Here is a 19,745-nt window from a genome sequence, read left to right as displayed (position 1 = left end):
TGGACCGTCGCACTTTTAACAGAAAGTTTCTTTTCTTATATGCGACGTTGAATGAACAAAAATGCGTAAAAATTTTTGAAATCGTTTATTTTTGATCGAATATACACGTGGAAATCCACTCGAGGGAAGGATTAGTGATTTAATATAGAAGATATTCAACCGATACGATTTTCTCCAAAAAACAACAGGACCTGACAATGTCGATGTCGTTCCGTCTTATTGCGTTTTCGACTTGGCGCGATCCACGTAGCCTTGCACGGCACTGGATCGGAACAGTAGCACAGACAACAGAGATCCCACGCATGCGCCCACCCAATAAACGAGCAAGTGCTCGACGAAAGTGTTACCCGCGCATCCGAGCTTCAGCGACGTTGCCAGTGCCGGGTTAAAGTACCCGCCGGAAAAGTTAAACGCTGAAATCACAAAATTAAATAAAGTTGGGACGGATGAGTACGGCTAACCTAAGACGACCATTGCGGTCGCGAAAAACGCGTCGAGGAAGTTACCGAACCTGGCATGGGTCTCGCCGACAACCCGTGAAGTCAGTCGGCACGCGCAAGTCAGGATGCACTCGATCGCGGCGCCGACGGCGGCATCCACCTGAAGATCGGCCGTGCACTGTTCGTAAGCCTTGCCGAGGTGCGTCTCGGCCATTTCAAACGACCACAGTAGCTGCACGTACCTTTGAAAATGTTCATTCTTCATGTTCAAATCTTTCATAATTAGTATTACTTTAAACACGGATTACTTTTTAGTATACCCAAAACTAAAAATCCTGGGGTAGTCTATGGGTATATAAATTGTCAAAAGTTTAGCGGAAAAACATGTCATACTTTTTCTAAGAACATGTTGTCGAGTCTCTTAATCGATCAACCATCGACGTATGTTGACCGATCCTTACAAACGACGGGTTAATGTAGGCCCATATACTCCAAATCGGGACACCAAAATTCCCGATTCAGTCTGGACAGGCCTCATAGCGATTTTTTTTCGTCGCTTACAATAGTCCAATACGAAATGTGTAAGTATTTAACTCAGATTATTATGCCTAGTTTTGCACTTTGCGCCATTTTCGTTCGCGCATTTCCACACACTTCACTCGTTTTCTGTAAAAATGCCGCTTCCAAACTTATTGTCGATCTGTCACTGGCCATGTCGGTTGTTGAATGCCGCAAGGTCATTGTTAAAAATGAGATGTTTAAATCTCACACATGCGCACATATGCGCATAAACTTTCTGAAAATTTTTTTCATAGTTGCGTCAGAAAGTCCTGTATTATCGGCCTGTATATGTCTAGTAGCTATATGGAGAGGGACTACGAACTAGGCATAATAAAATTGCGTAGGCCCGGAAAATCTCACAGATAAGGCATAATAAGTTAAAAAGTTACACATATTAGGCTGCTGCTTACCTAAAAGTTACCAGAGCGGCCACTAACTGAGCGCCGACCGTCATTAAGGCCGTCTTTGCCGATTTCGCCCCTTCTACCACTTCCTCGAGGGGCACGTAAGGGCACGCGGACGCATCTTCCCAGGAGCGTGACCACCATATCGTCAACAGAAACAAGAAGACAGCGTATGCGCCAACGCCCCAGTTATCCGCCACTGTCGAATAGCAGGCGTAGCATTAGGGACTAAACGACAAGTAAGTTATTGATAAGCAACAAAACAGGTGTGGAGTTTTCGGGATCTACTACGAAAATCATGTATCGGGACCTCAAATTTATCGGGAAACAGGAGCTTCTCCGATAAATCTGCTGGCTCCGTGTTTAGTTTAAGCCGCATCAGTGCTCCGGATCATAATATTTCAATTACTCAGTCCGGTCTCAAGGCGGCTACGCAATTTACGTGTAGACTCATTAAAACGGAAGAAAATATATCCGATCTTAAGTAAAAGGAACGTGGCGAGCCGTCGCGTCGTCTACCGGCAGACTGGTCCACTAAGTCCGCCGAAGAAAATATGCTGGTAGTTCACGTTCGATCCACAAAGGTGGCGCCGTTGTAAAACGCCGCAATGTTTACGTCATTTATACACCGAAAAAAAAAAATTCAAACCGCCAACACCAAGCATAAAAGGCGTTACATTTGGATTTGCGGCGCGTTAACACCCAATTCTACGTACCCACAATCAATTCGAAACAGGACGCGCACAATTCCAATGTGGCGATGAACTCAAACACTAGCAACCGGACGGTACCGTCGGCGATGAACGATTTCGTCAATTTTCGTGAGAGCGACGCTATCAGTAAAGTCAGCCCAATGAGAACCGACGAAATAATCAGTGGGTTTAGACCTTGGACGTTTTTCCGCTTGCTAGAAAATACACCACACTCGCGTACAATAGATAAGGGTGCGTTATCGGTCGTCGTGTCAAACGCAGCGGCGCGCTCCTTTTTTTCGCAAAGGCTCACCTATATCCGAGAACGCCCAGTCTATTGGCGAGCCTCTTCAGCGTCCGAGCGATTCCCGGCTTGGCCATCGTTCACGCTCTCGCCCCCTACCCTGATCCGGTATGGCGTGTTGATCGCAAAGAATCGCGGCATCGTCTGAATGAGTTCCCGATCCGAGCCTGGTGGATTCTATTTTGAGTCGCGATAATTATAGCTAGCCGTCCCGTAGGATTCGGTGGCGACGTAGTCATTATATACGAGGCGCGTTCTGGGAGAAGTAATCCCACGCTTGCAACCAGGGTATATACTATTCTTTGAACATTTTTTTTTATTTGTAACTCCCATTCTGGTTCCGCATCTAGTTCTTTTTAGGTCTCTGACAATAAGCTTTCATAAAAAATAATTACGTTTTTCATTAAAAAAAAATTAATTAAAGGCTGGACCGGACTGTAGGGTTGATGTGTCTGGTCCCTTAAATACATTTTTTTTATTTGTAACTCCTATTCTGACTTCCGCACCTAGTGCTTTTGTGGTCTCCAGCAATAAGCTTTCATAGAAAAATAATTACGTTTTTCATTAAAAAAAAAAATTAAACGTTGGACCGGGCTGTGGGGTAAGTAGAGTAGACTCGGTGAGTCTGGTCATTTAAACTTTGTTCATATAATTCGAGAGCAAAAAGGGCATAGATCGCAGATACGTTTTTCTTTATTTAAATCACGCAGCGTGTAATAAAATTGGTCGCCGCGTTTAAGTTTTGCACAAACCCTCGTAGGTTAACATGTGTTGGAAGCTGTCGACGACTCGCTGCACGTGTTTGAAAAAAATCTGCCGACGTTTAGGCTTGCGACTAGTTTAAACTTGTAATAATGTGCTTGTTTTACTTTTTATAAAACTTCTGGATTCCTCCTGCGTCGGTTTTTGTTGACTCGACTTGCTAACGTTTCGCCAATAATCCGGTTGGCTTCTTTAGAGCTTGACTGAAACAGTTTCGGTCATGCTCTGAAGAAGCCGTCAGGATGATTGGCGAAACGTTAGCTAGTTCGACTCAACAAAAACCGAAGCAGGAGGAATCCAGAAGTTTTATAAAAAAAGTATTACAGTAAGCTGTGGAAGTTTCTTTGAAAAAAAAAAGTAAGTTGGTTGATAATAAAAATAGAGAGGTTTCCATAAATACGAATTGAAAATACCATGCTTTTACATTTCACCTATAAATAAATTGAAAAAAGTGCTTATTTTGTTTGCATGCTTGATCTCGATCAGGGCGTCGTAATTCGTATTTGGCGGTCATAATATTACTTTTTTAATTCTCAACGACGCCTATTTTAAGACAAAAAACAAGAACTCTGGCGGCCCTATTTCGTAAAGGGAAACGTCATATTCGCCCCGTCAATCCGTCTTCTAACGGCCTCCGCGACGAGGGCGACCGACCCCGCCACGTAACCTAGAAACAAAATGGCGAACGCACCCTGAAGATGGTGCGCGTTGAGTGGCTTTTGGTCGTCGTCGCCGTGATTTCGCCGCACCGCCCCCTTGTGTATGTATTTGGAGGCGAGTTTGCCGACGACGCCGCCTTCCACCATTAGGTGTTGTATGACGTCGTTCAGCCTTTTCCTCAGGTTGTGCCCCCTGCGCATCATCACGCTTATAGTCTTGGACATGACCTTCCGCGGTACGACGAAGACAGTCGGGTTACCCCGGGAGTCTGTCACCATTTCGTTTCCTTTGGCGAGCAGGTAATGGACGGGCGTCTTATCGGTGATGGTGGCGTATTTTTCCCGCGTCACCAGGCCCAACCAGTAGGCGAATGTGTCAATTTCTTCTTCGACGGTCCTGTACTCCGCGATAAACTTTTTCACGACAATATCGTCGCTATCGTTGGACGCGATAGCGCGATACATGGACGGACCGCCGAACTTCAAATCGGATTCGACAATTTCCCTCCCCGTGGATATCTGATGCTCCCGCACCGGGTCCGTGAGATACTGTATTAACGACGACGTGTACACCGAGTTTACGATGATGCCGAACACGGCACAGCCGATGAAGAAGACGCGCGTCATATCTCCATTTGGTTGCTTCCAGACGGCGAGCGCGATGAGCACCTCGAAGGAGGTGCCCACGCAACGCTCCAGGCTAGAGTACCCAGGAACCGCCTCCTCGTGTAACTTGGCCGACGCGTAAAATAGAACACCGAACCCGAAAATCGAGCAAAGGCAAACGGCCCACATTTCGGGAGCGAAGATAACCGCCAGGACCCTCCACGGAGGGATAATCCGGGCTCTGGGTGCCACCCACACCACGTCTTCCGAGAAGTACGCGACCGAGTACGCGAAATCTTTGAGGTAGCGCACGTCCGGCGTTAAATCCCCGACCCCCAAGTACCTAGAGGAGTGCAATTTCGAAACGAATCCGGTCCAGGTACCGTCGGGGTTCGGGTCACCGAGGCTAATGGTGGCGTTGGGTGTCAGTTCCACCAGAAAATCGATGTTTAGCGCGCGGCCTACGACTCGAAGCATGTCGATCTCGAAGCCGCTGAACTTGTCTATGACGAAGGGCTCGAACGGCTGCGCAATCACACCCAGCTCGCACAGTTCAAATTTCAACGCCGAATTGTCCCTGAAGAGGTTATTTTTGGCCACCTTTAACTGTCCTGAAAAGTTTTCGCATATTCATTAGGAGTTTTTTTTCAATGTTGAAACATAAAAATCATAATCCTTATTATTAGCTAGCTTAAAGGTTTAAAACTAGCCAATAGAAAACCCGTTTTCCGTATACCCTACAGTATAATGCGTGCGTACCTTGCGCGCATTTGTTAACATTTATCACATCCGGCTGGCTGAGGCAACAGGTATTCTTCTCGTTGCGCAAGCGCAGCTTGAAAATGTCGAAATCGGTCAGGTTTTTCGGAATCAACACGAGTCCCCTTAAAATAAATGACCCGTACATTGCCAAAATAATGCTTTTGGCGATAGATTCGTAATTCTGCGTTACATTGGCGTAATAAACGAGGAACAGACTTCTTGGATTGAATGTGCTTAGTTCTGTCAAATTGCGTAGCTTTACGAAAAAAAGTTCCATGGAATCGACGACGACGATCGTGTAATGCGACTGAAAATCGACCACGGGACTTCTCTTACAGCGTCTGTCTGACGCGCAGAGGTCGTGTGCCACGAAACCTAACCTCGCATTTCGAATAACTTCCAAAGACCAGCGCGTTTGTTTGGCGGCCATTTTAAGTGCCCCCTGTTGGACTTTATACGCCGTCGAGCTCAGGTTATCGCTCACGATTGCGGTCATTAAGAATCGTTCGTAGTAGATGTATTTCGCTCGGTTAAAATTATACGCGTCTTCGTTGATTTTGTCGATACATTGGAGGGCGTAGCCGGCATGAGAAGGGCCCTTGGGTTGGATGACGAAGTTAAACGAGCGGGTGAAGACGCACGCCACTGCGATTATGTTCGTAAACCTCATTATCTGTGCTTTGACTGCTATAGACTGCGGTTTTCGGGACGCGCGTACGGCGATTAGATTGCGTCGAGATAAAAAAATACATGAAAATTGTTTCACATTTAGATTTGACGCCGCCCAACTTGCAACGATAACATTTACCAATGCCGATGTTATCGTTACGTCACGCGTTTCGTTACGCACGCAAGAAAAATATATTTGGGCACGGTATTCGTTATTAAAAAAAAACCAAACGCTCGTTGATTTCTCTGGTCTGAGTTCTGAGAAATTGGTGGTTACCGACGTTTCTCGCGGCGCCACCTGTGGGCGACGATACGGAAACGCATGCGGTTGACAACAAAAGACGTTTTACCGCAAAGGCAAGTTGTCGATCGAAAATCCATGAAAAAAGCGCGTATTTCGGCGCCAGCTCCGGTAGAGTGAAGTGTTGTGAATCGTTGTGTTTGGTTTCGCGGTTCTACATGAAATTATGAAGAGGCGAAATGTTGAACTGGCCAAGATGAGAAGACCCATGAAACGAAGCAAAATCACAGAAGGATTTTACGGAAGGTACGTTTCCGCGTGGGACTGTGAAGCACTCATGCTACGTTCCTCGCTTCCGCGCACAGTCTAAGCGTTCGGATCCCATATGTGTTTCAAAATGGCTGGGTGGCCCAAACAATTTCGCGTTTTCGCGATATTTCTGACCGGTGCGGGGTGGTTTTCGCCACGCGGCGGCTCGGCCGCTGTTTCGCCGATTAATTCGAATCGTGCGTTGCGAAATATGTTCCTCGTAAATCGGGTTAGGTTATAATCGCAACTGTCAAAACAAATTTATTTTTATCCCGCTATCTAAAAATACACCTACATATATTCGTTTTAATAACTATGCACGCGCGTTACGGGTTTCGCGCCCTTTCGCGGAAAACACTGCGGCACGGTGTCTTGATTTCAGCACGCTGCTCTACCTGAAATTCCTCATACTTTGGATGCTGGTTATACTGGCCGATTTCATCCTCGAGTTCCGATTCGAGTTCCTATGGCCTTTTTACCTGCTGATCCGTTCCGTTTATGACTCGTTTAAGTACCAGGGCCTGGCGTTTTCGATATTCTTCGTGCTGATAGCCCTCACGTCCGACATGCTGTGCTTCTTCTTCATACCGGTGCACTGGCTGTTCTTCGCCGCCAGCACTTACGTCTGGGTGCAGTTCGTGTGGCACACCGACAAAGGTAGGTTTTCGTCGGGCGTTTTTGTTTTTTCGTTAAAACCATAAACGCCAATTAGGTATATGCGCGCCCACGATCGTGCTGTGGATACTGTTCGTCTACCTGGAGGCGGCCATCAGGTTGAGAGACGTCAAACACATGCCCGGTCACCTGGATCTGTGCCGGCCGTTTGCTGCCCATTGCATCGGATACCCCGTGGTGACGTTGGGCTTCGGCTTCAAATCATATGTCGGCTACAGGATGCGGCAGCGCAAGCAACAGCACGTCGCCAAAGAGAACCAGTTTTATATGCAACTGATGCAACAGGCGCTACCCGCGGACACGCAGCCCGCGGAAGTCGCGGAGACGACCGCGACGGCGTCGGCGTCGACCCCGCCCACTGTACAAAATAATAATAAGCTACCGAATAGCGGTCACCTTAGTAATAGCGGCAACAGTAGCAAGCAAGAGAGGAACGGACATGTCGCCAACGGCTCCGCCCCGTCGTCCTTGACCAACGGCCTGCCGCATCGGACGCACAAACGCAGGGACCACGACGACGTCCCAAAACAGAAATCGAACCAGCACAGTAACGGGTCCATCGTGGCGGCAGAGGGATCTACGACCACCGACGATGCCGCCGAGTCGGAGTCCAAACCGACGCACAGTGTAAGTAGTGGAAGATTGACCGTTGGTTTTCATGTTGTTGTGGTTAGATTGATGTCGGGTGCCATCTCTCATTTTTTGTCCACCCCTCCCCCTCAGATTAGCAAAATATTGCACTGCGCGACGCGGAGGCGGGAGAAACGCGAGCCGGATCGCGAGCATGAATACCTGCAGCGGCTGGAGCTCGAATCCAAACGGCTGAGGACGGAGCTGCAGCAGAGTCGCGCGAGCGAGCAGGAGTTGCGCATCCAGGTCGCGGCGCTCACCACTAGCGAAAAGGGCACGCGGGGCGAGTTGATCCAGCTGCAACGGCAGCTCGACGACGTACACGAGCGCCTTCAGAGCGCGACGGCCTCCAAATGCTCGGACAAACAGTCGATCGGCGCGCTCGAGCGGCGCGTAAACGAGGAGCGACGCCTGCGCACCAGTCTCGAGTCGCAGCTGAACCAGGAGCGTAAGATCAGGAAGCAAGAAGAGGCGCGACTAATTGCCGCGCAGCAACAGCAGCAGCAAATGGCGCGCGCGGCGGATTGCACGGACGCGTGCAAGTCGCGACGCAGGGACCTCGAGGCGGAGCTCGCCGACTGCCGGCAGACGCAACGGTGGGCGGAGGAGAGGTGCAAAGGGCTGGAACTCGAAAACCGCGAGCTGGCCGAGCAGCTGCGTGATCGGGAGCGCCTCCGGTCCGCCGTCGCCGCCCTGCAGGAGAAAAACGCGGACCTGGAGAATTCACTGTCGGCGGAGACTCGGATTAAGCTCGACTTGTTCTCCGCTTTGGGCGATGCCAAACGACAGCTCGAGATACGGGACAGTGAGTAACGCGTCATCTTAAGGGGCGTTCCCGTCGGCACTGACACGCGGCGTGTTTTTTTTTTGTCGATGCAGGCGTAACGCGGGCTCAGGAAAAGGAGATTGAGGAGTTGAAGGGCAAGATCGCGCAGGTGCTGGCCGTGATGCCGAACGATACGTTTGGGGCGGCGAGCGCGGGGGGCGGCGCTACGGTATCCCGCGTCTGTCTTGCCGACAGTCCCCAGTCAAAGCTGGACCCGAACGCGACGGCCTACACTCCCAAAGGCTCGCTCATCGCCTCCACGGAGGCCTGATTCGTCGTCTTCGCTGCGGTTGCGTTTCACGCCCCTCCGGTTTAGAGCGGCCGCCCCTCTTGACCGCGAAACGATCTCTTCACGACAGACAGGGATTTTTTTATTTCGTTTTTTTAGGGGGGCGTCGCGTGGGGTAGTGGCTCGAACTTACTACTCTAAGGAGCGCTTGTCTGAAAACATCTCGACGGTAGCGACGCCTGGTCAGAGTACCGGGGATACATATGGAGGATCGGATTTTTAGGGAGTGGAGTATCTGGGGCGCGGTAGTTCAAATATACCGCTTCGATTTATTGCTTCGCGCGTCGAGGGCTCATTTAGTTCGAACCTGCTGCTGGTGCGGGGGCCAGCCGCGAAACCGTCCTCCCCGTTTTTTACTTTAATTTATTTTAGTTTTAGGTGGTCAGTTCCTTGAATCTTAACGGAGACCAGCGTTCTTCATTTTTTTTTGTTTTTTGGTGGCGGCTGCGTTAAATTTCGAAGGTCTTTCGAAATTTTCCGCTTTCCGTCGTGACGTAATGCGTGCGCGCGTTTTAGTCGAGAAGCACAAAGCCACGCCCACGTGGTACACTACATGAATTAATGATCTCTTATTTTCTTGGCGGGACAATTGCGGGACGGCCCGTTGCGCGAGAATGTCTTTTGTGTTTTTCTTCTTTTTCCAGGGACGAGGGGTAGCAGAATTCGAGTTTCAGTTTGTTATGATTTGCAGGGGGGGCGAGGTGCGATGAGAGGCCGCTTTCGAAGCGCGCGCGTACTTAATTTTTGTTTTTCGCCGGGGGGAGTGTTCAGTTTTGGAAAAAGCGTTTGGCTTTGGCTTTTGTTCTCTTCACCTTTGCCATATTTAACATTTTGTAAATACTGTGCGTTAGTATTTAATTTTTTTTTAGTACTGCGAGATGATTGATGATTATTTTTTTGATGAATAAAAAGGCGTTTTTCGAAGACGCTGGTGTCTTTTTTAACTTTTCACATATCGGAACCCGAACATGGTGATGGTTGTGATCTTGGGCCTTTTCAAGGAAAAGTGAAGCCCAATGCGCGGAGCTTAGGTGCAAAGAGGAAGGAGGTCGGAACACAAACTTTCCCACCACCTTCTGTCAACTTTGACGAATTACTTCATTAGTACGAACTACATTTAATATTTGTAACTGCGTAAATTCAAAAATTAAAGCAGACAATGGTTAAAAAAAAAACGCGTCGAATTTGCAAAACCGATGCAAAGCTTATAAATATAAATATAAATAATTTTTTAATAAAAAAAAACTATTTACCTCCGCTCATTCTCTCCTTAATTTCATACTGTACGGTAGTTTGCTGGTCTGCCCTACTTCAAAAGGACTAGGTTAGTCTTCAGCGTCTTCAGAATACCTATCTCCGATTCAGATACACATTCGTAAATTTCATGATACATCTACTAGCCTAGAGGATTCTCGCTGGCTAACATTACACGAACGTTTTAAATCGCAATTTTTAGTCTTAATTAAAAAAGTAAAATCTCTCAAAAACTCGCTCATGTATCAGTGTATTAGCGCAGTTTCCCGTATAATGCTATCAAGGCTTTCAACAAACTCCCTATCCAACTAAGGTCAATCATCAATCATAATAGACATTGATCATAAAACTAGTAACTCTTTTCTGAATACACTCTAGTAGTGTTAAAGTTATTAAAAATGTTTTTTTCACAATTTAACTCTACCACTTCGAATGAATGTCTATGTAATTTATATGCTAAAATTTATTTTATAAATAGTGACACGTGCTTCTTTTAGAGGGTTGCGTGAGAGCAACGATGTTTAATGCCCCTCTACAGTTATATATTTTTGTAAGATATCTCCTTCGAAATCGAAAAAAGACCCTTTATTATTATTATAATAATTATTATTATTATATGAAATATTTTCTTTGCATAAAAAAAAGCAAAAACCAACCTTCAGTAATAAAACTTTCTGACTTCGAACCTAAATGGATTTTGTTAGAACCGCATTGTAACTAAACCGAGCTGTTTGATGAAGCGGCGGGACACAAACCGCCATGTCGGGTTAAATGCCTATACGATGTTTAATTGGTTTAATAATTAATAGGAAGGAGGTTATTATTTGTCAGTTTACATAAAAAAACAGCTGATAACCGTATTATATCTTTATAGGTTAAATTTAGCCAGCGACTTAATCAAACTTAGGCAGTCCAACGCATTAACGTATGCATGAGTTTTGAATCCTTTGAAGTCTCTCTTTATCCCTATCAATTATAGCGACCCAGGTAGCAGAGTGACGTAATTTTCGAGTTATAAGTGGTCGCTACTTTTCAGTGTTCCGAAAAAACAAGTCAAATTGACGTCAAAAAAAGGATGTCTGATTAACATCACAAAAATGATTTGATTAATTCAAGATATGGACTTAAAATTTAATAATTCATTTAAACTATTATCAAATTCTTCTATTTAAAACCATTATGTAGAAGAATATATTTAGAGGGTATCCAAATAGTTTTGTTTTAGAGAAAAATAAATAAACAAATTAAAATTATTGGTTCATAAACATGTGCGAACACCCTGGATATTATGACATTATAACTCAAAATAATGTTGTTATAGTCTGTCTTCGGATTTATGGCCATTTTTTCTTCAAAAATTCTCTGTGTTTAATACCGTATATTTTTGACGCAATTTCGAACAGCTGTAATTTTATTATACCAACAATGTTATAAAGTGTTAGTCATTTATCCTATACTTGTCTTGAAATTAGTTCGAATGGTTAATACAGGGCGAGTCAAAATGAAAAATATTAATTTTCGTAAAAAAATCAAATGGACGACCCTGTATATCATACTTCCATTATTATTTTTTTAAAAAGGAAGGCTCTTGTTTATTCTTCACCTATAATATATAATGCAATTTAAAGCTACAGTTTCTGTGTAATTTGCTTTTCCCACTGCAAAAAAAAAACAATTTAAATATTTTGGGCCGTAAAGACCAAAATCACCACAAAGACATCACTTAAATGACATGAGACATTAGTAGGTCAAATTTACGTCCTCCCGACGTCATATATAAGGTAATTTTCGTCATTTGATGACTAGTTAATGATATCATTTTGACAACCCTCTGCTGCTGGGAACCTATTTCACAATTGGCGACAGAGTAATAAGACCGTCCAAAATGCTTGAGTTTTTATATCAAATTTGTTTATGACAATATAGTGATTATATTATAATATTAACATATTTCTTATTGTATTTTTAATTAACGCTCGTTTCTTGTTACTTTATTTGCAAGATGCGGTTCCTTCAATTTCTCTTCATCGTGATCTTTTTTTTTTAATTTGGCCGAATCTTCGAGCCCGCGCCGGACCCCTCCTCCCCGTGCCCAACGTCGACCGATATAAAACCCGCCGCCTCGCACAACCGGCAGTCATAAACCTGCGCTTCTTCCAAACAACGATGCCGAGACTCATCTGTTTGGTCGCGGTAGCGCTGATCGCCGCTCACGGTGCCGCCGCCAAGTTCAAAGTCATCCGCGAGTGGCGCTACATCAACTTTACGTGGCCCGCCTCCGATACTTACGAAACCGCAGTGCGTCGCGGCGCCTACGTCCCGGAGAACGTCGTCGTGGCCGGAATAAAGTACCACGACGGTTTCTACTATCTGACATTGCCGCGTATGAAAGAAGGGGTGCCGGCAACCCTGGCGCGCGTCCCCGCCTCTGCCCCCGATACCGCGCCTCTGCTCACCCCTTACCCATCGTGGGAGATGAACGCGATCGGGGACTGTGACGCGTTGCAAAACGTGCAAAACGTCGAAATCGACCCTAACAAAGGTCAGATTTGGATCATAGACGGGGGCAGGACGGAGACGATGGGACTAAGGCCCGTGGTCAAGTGTAAACCGAAGTTGGTGGTGTACGACGTCGCGAAAAACGACGCCGTGTTGACGTACAGTTTTCCGGAACACGTCGCCAGCGTGAACGGGAGTTTTTTGTACGACATCGTCGTAGATAACACCGGTGACGGTTACGCCTACGTCACGGACAACAGCGGGCGGGATCCTGGTAAATGCGTATAAATCGGCCCTCAAAAGGACGTCACAAAAGCTGATGGCTAAAACAAGCACGATACACATTTTCGAAACATATTTCACCGCTTCAATTAAAACATTTTTGTTTTCCGAATAGTCGCCCTAGAAAACTCGCAATTCTATTTTTATAAAATGACGCAACGCGAGCCCTGAGAAATGTCAATTTTAATTTCTTTTTTCTTACGCCCAGCGTGTTTTTCTTACGTCCCAATTGAATTAAATTAATAACATGCGAACTTACTTAACACATTTAAACAAACATTTTACGAACGCGTCGTCTCGCAATATAAATGTTTACTTATTTGTTACTAGTTTGAAGTTAATTTAATACAGTTTTTAAAAATAATCTGGTGACGCAAATGACCGAGCTTCGGAACTTCTGAGCTGTTTTCCCTGTAACCGTTGAGACACTTCAGGCGACTGTGGCATTTTTGTAAATTAGAAAGGAACGCACCTTGCGTCCTTAACTGGCTTTTTAAATAAAAATTTAAAGGGATCTGGGTATATTTCGAGAAACTAAAAAAATATAAAATAATAGCGAAAAATGCCACATCAAATGTTTATGGTTGAACGCTGCCGTTTTATTATTGAATATATGAGTGAAACGTGCCTGTACTATCAGCATAGTATATGGGCGCAGCAAAAAAAAATTTTCACAATATTATACAATAATATATCGTTATACATCATTCTCCTTAATTCATTCGTGGGCGTCAGTTCTATAATAGTTTACAATGGTTTGTTTCGATACTACAGCGTGAATGTAGGGTATTTTTGCCCACCAAAACATCGGAGAATTCGGATCGGATTCTATTATATAGCTACTAGAGATATAGAGGCCCTGTCTGAATCCAATAATACAGGAACTTATGAAGAAATTATGGAAATTTTTTTAGAAAAGGTCCAAGCGCTAGAACTTAAATTCTAAATGACCTTGAGGCATTTAACAACCAACATGGCTGCTGACAGATCGTCAATAAATTTGGATGCCGCATATTTTTAACTCTAATGTTTGCAAATCTTTTATAAATCATAAAAGTTCCTGCGCAATAGTGGTCTAAAAGTAATAATAACAGAATTATTTATTATTACAATTATCACAATTATTTTTCTGCAGTCGCTATCCTACTCGGCATGAAAAGTTATACTGTTTGCCACCAAAAGTTCGCTATTGTGTGCACTTAATCTGGCACACCGTGTACATACACTTTAATAATAATACGGAATTATTCAAATACCTTCGTCAATGTATTTATGCAATCGGACCTTAATTTTGTCACTGGGGCGTGGTTAAAACTAACGGGAATCGGGGTTTTAATAAGTAACACGCCCACAACAGCGCAGTTGACATATTGGCAAACGGGGCCGAGCTAGGCGACAACAATACCACTTTTGGGCGTGACTACGACCAAAGTCACGAGCCGCCTTTTTAAAACTGGTAAAAAAATTAAATTGAAAATATATCTAATTTTTTTTCACAGTACCCGATTTAACACCAGCATTTTAACGGAATATACCGAGTCATAACTAATAGATGGTGACAGCATTTTCCAAAGAAAAAAAGTTGGAAAAAATGTAGGTCTGTACTTAAAAAATTTCTCGGAAACGAAATGTAGTAGCTTAAATCTTAATGTACCATGTTGTAGGGCCTGAAAAATAAAAACATGTTCAATCTTAATTTTTTTTCTCTAAAACTGGCCGATTTTTAACGGAGCATGAACAAAAAAAGCAAAAAACTAACCAAAACGTTTATGTTGTTAATCTGAAACTATTATAAATTGGTATTTATAATAATTAAAGGACGTATTTATGTCGACCTCTACAATAATTTATTAATAAAAATACGTGTAGGCATTAGGATAGGGTCAAAATTGTTTCAAGTTAATTTCTGACAACTGCCAACACTTTTAACTACTAAATAATTATGTTCGAAAAAAACTGACGTTTAATGCATTGACTGTACAAACGCAGGCTGTTTTCAACGCAATTTTCGTCTAATTCTCGAATAAAAATCGGAAGCAGCGTTTTCCATCCACATTCGAACAATTAATATTCAACCGTTTTATATCCGGTCGTTCGGAAAAAATTGCGGTAATCGTAACGTCATATAACTCTCGAGCGTGACGCTCCCGTTTTGTGTCGATCCTCATGCAAAAATCATAAACGCACGATTGTGAGGTTAGGTCACCGTAAGTCCCAGGGGAACCTGCATCGTTCGATTCCGATTGCGGCTATCGGCGGTCTCTCCGCCGTGTCACGCCTGACGACTTTGATAATTTCAATTTCTCCTCCCGGACAACCTTTGCCTCCGCGCATTGAAAACCGCCAGTTTCAAGGTGATCGAAGTTTATCTACGCGGAATAACAATTTTTCTGTATCGTGCTGCGCCGCCGCTTTGCAATAATTAAAAACAACACGGCGCAAAATATTTTTTATTTCGGTTTTTTATCGCGAGCCGCCTTGCGAAACGGACTCGTTAATTAATTTTTGTTTAAAAAAAAATACATCGATAACAGCGACCGCGCGGGTCACCACGAAGATATCTTCGGTCGGCCTCGCGACGATTTAAAACGGGGCCCACTTAAATTAACGGTAACGATGCTTTTGTGTGCGATCCTATTAGAACAAGTTTAAATCCTTACATATTAATTGCCTAATGACCGTTATAATGTATTATAAGGTCCGCCGGATCGGCAAAGAACAATGGCGTCCTGTGTTCGGCACAATGGATAGCGTTTATTGTCTTCTCGTTTTGGCGTGGTCCTTTTGGCCACCGAAATGAATGCAATCAGGTCACTGGGGTCCTTTTCAGCTATCCTCAAGTGGGAATAAGCGAACAACGTCAAAACACTGTGTACAACGGATCTGGCGCTGTGACATAGATTCGTTTAAAGTTTGCCTAACGATATACCGTTTATACAAGTTTTTATAGTTTTGACTTCGGGATGAGTTTAAGACCCGCTTGTTGTAAACCGGAAGGGATCACACTTTTCAGCGCGTGTACCACAAGATGTTAGTTTTGGAGTTATTTCTATTCCGTCTTGTGTTTGTAATTAATAATTACCAATTTACTGTTATTCAATTGTTTTTCAAGGCTTAATGTGCTATTTTTATTGAGGTACTATATACATTTTACTACAATCTATTTCTTAATTTTGTTAGTCACATGTCCAGTCGATGTCCAGTAACGAAGAAGTTGAGATTGTGGTCGATAACGTAATAATCGTCAAATTCAAATGTCACAATGTGTTTCTCTTTCTGAATTCGATATCTGGGGATAATGGAGCCATAAAATTAACGTCCGAGATGACCAAAACACAGTACGTGATATAGTTGTGAATGGTGTCCAAGAAAGAAAAGCGCGGAAACATCGTGGGGTCCCAAAAAGTCTACTTGACATGTACCATGCCGGAACAGTGAGACGGTTGATATGTGATGCGTATCACAATTAAAGGACGTTAAAGGCGTTTTAACGATTAAAAAAAGAAATATACATGCGGGCTGTGAAGCTGGTTGAGTAGATAACGCTTTGTTGCTTTGTGCAAAAGATGTTCAAGAAGCCAAGCTGACTACCACGAAAACATGACGGCAGACATCTTTGAAAAATGATTTTCTGAGAAATTTCTTCCAAATATTCCACCAAACAGTGTTGTCGTAACGGACTACGCCAGCTACCATTCTGCCCAAACGGAGAAAAACCGAATTCATCATCGACTAAAGAGGTCATTCAAAATTTTTTCCTACCCAAAGAAGCAGTTATTGGAAGTCGTTAAGATGGCAACGTTTGATATGAAGTATAATGTGGACAAGTTGGCCATGGAGCGGGGATTCAAAGTTATCCGTCTTCCGCCATATCACTGCAATTTTAATCAGATAGAACTGATATGGGGACAGCTGAAACCTAGTTTAAGAAGACCTCGCCGAAATTTAGTTCTGGGCCAATAGAATTAATTAGATGTCAAGTAGACAAAATATCTGCTTCTAGTTGATGTGTGTAGAACATGTCATCGAAGATGGACATGTTTACAGAAGTGCCAGAGGTGCCAGAATTAATTATTAATGTAGGAGCCGAGTGTAGTGACGGTGGCGATTATTTTGATGTAGAATAATTTTTTTTATAAATATTCTAACTAGCTAAATTTACTCCTTCATTTATATTTATAATAATTATTTTAAAGTAAGAATCCGTCAGCTTTCAGCATTTGTATGCACGAAGTACCGAAGTACGGTTCCTGAACGTCATTGTGGAATTGCGAATCTATTTATTGCGATTAGACCGTCATTAAAATTTACCAAAGTTAAATACCGGATTGTGTCGTAAAAACGGTATATCGTTTGGCGGACTCTATCTGTGGTATTGGCCATTTCAAGTCACATAAACGTCCCACTAGCGAATCCCGAAGTTTTAAGGAAATTATTTTGTACGAATAGTCGTATCGGAATTCGCTCATCTGACGCTTGAAGTAAAACCTCGGCCGAACTAATTTCCCAGGTTTTTGTTGCGCGTTATTAAAACGGAATGGGTTATAATTATTTAATTTCCATCGAAACGGTAAATTATCTGCCGCCCAAGGTTTAAACAGTCGCGGCGATAAAAACGCGTACCAACGAGGCGTATGAAAAAAAAAACACGGAATATAAGTCTGTATCAGTTTAAAAGCGCCCAAATCGCAGTCGGGTTAAAAAAATAATCGCTACGGGGGTTTCGTGGAAAGTTTCTCACCGATTTTATTAAAATATATGAACGGCAAGCTTTTTCTCTCGCCAGGTATAATCGTGTTCTCGGTCAGAGACCATCACTCGTGGAAGATTCGCCACGCTCAATCGATGAAGGCGGACCCCAGAGCAGTATACTTTGCCGTCAACGGGGTCGCCGTCTCGGCCGCCATCAATGTCGCGAGCATCGCTCTAGGTCTTCGGGACTACCCAGGCGTTGAGTCGAGGCCTGTCTTTTACGCCCCCCTATCATCTCTACACCTCTACTCGATCAACAGCTCTGCTTTGAGGAACGAAGGCTTCGCCGACGGAGATTTTCAAGGTCAGGTCACCGACTACGGCCTGAAGGAGTCCCAGTCCGTCGGGATGACCATGGATAACCGTGGAGTGCTATATTACAGTTTGTTGGGTAGCAATAGCATAGCTAGGTGGAATTTCAGCACGCCGTTCGTCACCGGGCAGAAGATCATCGCCAAGGACGAGCGGTACCTAGAGTGGACCAACTCGTTGACGTTCGACGACGCCGGAAACCTAACCCTGCTGGTCAACAGGCTCCAGAGGTTCATCTACGGCAGACTGGACCTGAGGGAACCCAATTTCCGACTGATTTCTGCCAACGTCGGTGCCAAAGGGTACCTGTACGACGATCAACTCTACAACGTCGCTACCAGTACGACCACGAGCACTACGCCGGAACCCCAGGATACGACAGACCATTCTGAAGAAGATCCCGTAGCGTTACCCCCAGGTAGCGATCAAGACCCGTACATGGCGCCCCAACCTGTCCCGGAGGAGCCTCAACCGGAACCGACGACCTCGCCAGAGACGGAACCCACCGCCGAACCGGAACCTTCTCCTACGGAAGCGGTGGAGGTCACGGGGTCTCCTAAGGCGCAGGTGTCTGCAGGTGTGCGGGCGACAGTGGGCCCGTGGTTTTTGGTGGCGGCTGTGGTTCTGGGGGCGGCGTGACTCGTGCGATGACGTACGGGGCGGAGCAGTATGTAAATAATATCGAAAACGGAAGGGCGGTTTCGTCGTAGACGCGTGACGATCCAGGTCCGCTCTCCGATGTATATTGTGTGATAAATATATGGTTGTTTTATGTCGAGGGTTGTGTTTTGTATTCCCAGGGATTAGGGGAAAAGAAAGCGCCGGGATATCGAGAAAAATTAATTTCGCTACCGACAGGCTTGCTTCTTGTAATTCATTTAACTCGCAATAACATTGTGGAATGACGTTACCGCGCGGGGCAGCGTTGCCGATTAGGGCATTTTAACCTTTCGACGACTCGTAACGCGGGATGTTACGGTATTAACCGTAAATCCAGCGCGCACGACTTTGCTTGCCTCGTTATGCGCGCAAGCTAATTTAACGCGACTTAATAACCGGGAGATCACGACCCGCCCGGAAAGGTCGCTCTCGCGGTACGAAATACACAAAAGTCTCGCCCACGGACCGCGCCCAGTAGTAGTAGGCTTTGGCGTCTTCGAAAAATGGAAACGCGGCATCTCTGTGGGAACAATCCTCGTTCCGAAATGTGTTGCAACGCGCGCGTTTGCAAGCGAGTTAGGTTTCGCAACGCCGCCTTGTGATATCGATGGTCAAATAGGCGACGAACGCTGTGTGCCGTCTTGTTGACAGGTTGGTGGCGCCTTGTTAAATCGATCGCTATTCTGTGAGGCTACCACGAAACCTCTTAGGCGTAACGTTAGTCACGGCGTAATGTTAATCACAACTCGTCGAAAGAGAAGGCAGAAAAAACATATAATCATAAATTATATAATTAAATATAATTGGCTGCCGTTAAACAATTACGCTATTACGCAAAATAAATCAACATATACGGCCGACATTATCAAACCGCGGCGTGTAAATATTGCAAATGCGCCGGTTTTTAAGTACGTATAAATATTCGATTGCCGATGTGTACGTGCGCATCATTGAGGTTTTATTATTGCTTTTGGGATTACCCAAGGAAAAATCGTCGCCCAGAATTTTAAAAATGAGATTTTCCAGGTGGATTTAATTCGCAAAGCGACAGCAAAAGATAAGACACGTGTGTCAACTAAACGTGCGGGCGCCATTATGATAAATTAGCAAAAAAATCGTAAATATGAGTGGTGACGCGATGTCCGAGCTAACACGTT

At 44.7% G+C, this 19,745-nt stretch overlaps 4 protein-coding genes across 5 annotated transcripts; 2 read left to right on the top strand and 2 right to left on the bottom strand.

Annotated features, from left to right (window-relative positions):
- Positions 1-67: 67 nt before the first annotated feature.
- Positions 68-2,560, bottom strand: LOC132699239 (aquaporin-11). The gene is made up of 5 exons (XM_060665854.1): positions 2,411-2,560; positions 2,122-2,312; positions 1,412-1,604; positions 462-682; positions 68-413 (listed from the first exon to the last, which is right to left on the bottom strand). Exons 1-5 carry the CDS (start codon positions 2,476-2,478, stop codon positions 217-219), a joined length of 870 nt encoding a protein of 289 aa, XP_060521837.1. The 5' UTR covers positions 2,479-2,560; the 3' UTR covers positions 68-216.
- A 974-nt stretch (positions 2,561-3,534) lies between these two features.
- Positions 3,535-5,860, bottom strand: LOC132699529 (glutamate receptor ionotropic, delta-2-like). Its single transcript, XM_060666303.1, has 2 exons — positions 5,188-5,860; positions 3,535-5,039 (listed from the first exon to the last, which is right to left on the bottom strand). The coding sequence occupies exons 1-2, from the start codon at positions 5,858-5,860 to the stop codon at positions 3,742-3,744; spliced, it is 1,971 nt and encodes a 656-aa protein (XP_060522286.1). The 3' UTR covers positions 3,535-3,741.
- Positions 5,861-6,074: 214 nt separating this feature from the next.
- On the top strand, positions 6,075-9,847 carry LOC132699842 (macoilin-1). Of its 2 annotated transcripts, XM_060666771.1 has the most exons (5): positions 6,096-6,406; positions 6,792-7,066; positions 7,122-7,711; positions 7,808-8,519; positions 8,594-9,840. In XM_060666771.1, exons 1-5 carry the CDS (start codon positions 6,327-6,329, stop codon positions 8,809-8,811), a joined length of 1,875 nt encoding a protein of 624 aa, XP_060522754.1. In that variant the 5' UTR covers positions 6,096-6,326; the 3' UTR covers positions 8,812-9,840. The 2 variants fall into 2 exon arrangements, with proteins under 2 accessions (XP_060522753.1, XP_060522754.1); XM_060666770.1 differs by having other exon boundaries at positions 6,075-6,406; positions 7,122-8,519; positions 8,594-9,847.
- A 2,366-nt stretch (positions 9,848-12,213) lies between these two features.
- On the top strand, positions 12,214-18,706 carry LOC132699424 (protein yellow-like). Its single transcript, XM_060666121.1, has 2 exons — positions 12,214-12,856; positions 17,651-18,706. The coding sequence occupies exons 1-2, from the start codon at positions 12,250-12,252 to the stop codon at positions 18,565-18,567; spliced, it is 1,524 nt and encodes a 507-aa protein (XP_060522104.1). The 5' UTR covers positions 12,214-12,249; the 3' UTR covers positions 18,568-18,706.
- Positions 18,707-19,745: the final 1,039 nt, after the last annotated feature.

This window comes from Cylas formicarius, unplaced genomic scaffold, assembly GCF_029955315.1.
Source record: "Cylas formicarius isolate icCylForm1 unplaced genomic scaffold, icCylForm1.1 PGA_scaffold_3__17_contigs__length_32017465, whole genome shotgun sequence".
Lineage (NCBI taxonomy): Eukaryota > Metazoa > Arthropoda > Insecta > Coleoptera > Brentidae > Cylas > Cylas formicarius.
The sequence above is the reverse complement of the archived record's forward strand: the minus strand, read 5'-3'. Positions and strand labels throughout refer to the sequence as shown.